At 43.1% G+C, this 2489-nt stretch overlaps 1 protein-coding gene across 1 annotated transcript; it reads right to left on the bottom strand.

The window, feature by feature from the left end:
- Positions 1 to 1002: 1002 nt before the first annotated feature.
- On the bottom strand, positions 1003 to 1812 carry PHALS_09505 (uncharacterized protein; the record flags this gene model as incomplete). The annotated part of the gene is made up of 1 exon (XM_024723559.1): positions 1003 to 1812. The coding sequence occupies one exon, from the start codon at positions 1810 to 1812 to the stop codon at positions 1003 to 1005; it is 810 nt and encodes a 269-aa protein (XP_024571751.1).
- Between the last annotated feature and the right edge of the window lie 677 nt (positions 1813 to 2489).

The following is a 2489-nucleotide window of genomic DNA, read 5'->3' as shown; positions in this document are numbered from 1 at the left end:
GTCAGGGCCGAGTAGGTATAGCCGTGTAATAAGATAATACATAGCAACTTTCAACTGAATTAATTCAATACAGTTTCGATTTTGAACAGAAGTGTTCATTTGCCTTGGTGAAGGTTTTAGTACTCGGTGGTTCCGTATTGCGAACCGCTACACTCGTACTGGTCCTTGGAAAGAGCGAAAGGTCGATGATCTTAGCTTAACTTCCTCTAAGCAAATAGCTACGGCAGCCCCGCAGCAATATGCGTAACGAAGCAAGATACGAGAGCAGCCCCTGCACGATGAGGGCTTGCACAAAAAGTTTGCATGTGAAAATAGCTTCTGGCGCAGAGGGGCTCAAATGTATGTCTCTATATGCCCTTAATCGCTTGATACGACGAAGTGTTTACGATCTACGATTCTGTGGTGTACTTTTTCATGGTGTATGCACACATACCACTGTTCAAGAAGACGCATGAAACTTTTTTGGTCAGTTATAATAATGAGGGGTCCTTACCAGTACTAGTGAGAATGATGGTGATGAAATTCTGGAAAGCAGGTGATCTAGGGTTTTTTACTCCATTAACAGAAGTAAAACTAGCTTTCTTTTGAGAAATGACTTAAATTTAATTCTTTCAGTGGTGGAAGCAAAACTTTACAATCCATCTTCTTTTAATTGTGACGCATTGACTGAATTCTCTCCGGTCATCTTTAACATCTTCACCACCCACTTTCTATAGCAACCCCGTTGCAGATCATGAGTGACAGTTGCGATTGGCTGGGCTTTTCACAGCATCAAAACGGAACCGCACGTTTGTGTGCTCATTCAGCAGACACGAATCTTTGCACCCTTTTCATGTAGTATTGTTAAAAACGACCCAACTAGAATATCAACATATATTAAAAGGAGAATCTTTTTATAATGCCACCTATATACCAATTCACAGCACTTCATTCGCATGCCCGTCGAATTAACTTACTCAGATGCGCGACACTTTCTCGCAAGAGATACTTTCATTCATATCTCTATTCATGCGCCTTATCGGCCACCTTTTGAAGGAATGTTGCGTATGAAGCGATCGTACTGTCGAAAATCTTCAGATCCATCCCCGTAGGCTTATGCTGCAATTTCGGTATTAACATTTCCGTTACCGTATCTTTTGTGCGACCTTCATCTTTCCACAAGGTGAAAATTGCATCCCGCAAGTTCAAAGCAAATTTTTCAAATTTGTCGGTGCCTTGGAAATGCTGGAATCCCTCAATCACTAAAGGCGACAGACCAAATTCTTTTGAATTAAACCGGTCAAGTATCTCTTCGTGGGTAATTAACCCCGGGCTGTTCAAGTCCTTGTTCATTAGGAGTTGTTCGAGGCTCAAGACTAAAGCCAATCTCTTAGTCTCAGGATTTGCAGGGGTCGGCGTGGATTTGAGAAATTGATCAGCAGTAAGTTTTGACGTTGACCACGTCATCAACTTAGTATCTCGCATCGAGACATCAACAACAGGTTTTGCGATTGGTATTTCACTTCTTTTGACCATAGACATCGGTATTTTCACTGAAGCTTCTTCTTCAGGCGCACCCAAAAGGAAGTGTAGAAGATCTTTCAGCGGTCCAGCTGGTTGTTTCGGCACAGGAAAGGGCTCTAGACGTCTTGTGCTAACGGCATTCGTTTCAGCATCCCTCCTGTTGGCCATTGATTCACTGTTGGGACTATGAGCTGGTCTCGAACGAGCAACCAATGCGCGAAGTGGTTCAGTGTCCCCGTGGTCTGGAATTTGAGTGACGGATGTGCGAGAATTGGGAAGAAGTTTGGAGCTGTCCTCGTTTACTTCCATGACCGCAAGTGTCAAGCTCGTATGATCTCGTAGCCTTGATTGCACGAGACGGAGAGAGGGCTGTGTCGGTCTTGTCCAGATCACTGAATTGGTCGGCTCTCAGATAGATTGCCAATGATGGGTTGCGTATGACTTGAAAAAGGATAACAACGACATAGAATCGCATGGCTCAAACGTTGATCTTGTGTGTTATGGGTGAAATAAAGACTGATGGTCCAACTCTCACGAACTTCTGTCATGACTGCACTGCGCAAAGAGACATTTTGACTAGGTATCTGTTATCCAAGTATTTGCTCAACACCGGTTTTGATCGAATCGCAGGATGTGCTTCCAACATTCGTTCCAGCCCTAGACCACGAGATTTGCTCAAGTCTCGCAGAATTGGATTGAAGAAATTGCAAAAATAATAACGGAAGAGAAGGCTTTCCTCAGTAACAATTCGAGTCTAGTGCATTCTGTGAGAAACAAAGTATTTATCGCATGTTGATCAGGTTGCTCGCCGGATGACAGATGGACATACTGTGCAAAATCTGGAGACTCTAGTCACACTCAAGAAGACAGGTATAGTATGGTAGGCTCCATTTGAATACACCGTTGTCTCAAATATTAAAAGTGAAGGTTCTGATCGGATTAAAAGTATTGATCACAAAGTACCATATGAATTGCTAGCAGGCATC

The sequence above is a fragment of the Plasmopara halstedii genome, assembly GCF_900000015.1.
Source record: "Plasmopara halstedii genome assembly, contig: Scaffold_42, whole genome shotgun sequence".
NCBI classification, from domain to species: Eukaryota; Oomycota; class Peronosporomycetes; order Peronosporales; family Peronosporaceae; genus Plasmopara; species Plasmopara halstedii.
This window is presented reverse-complemented; position numbering and strand designations above follow the sequence as displayed.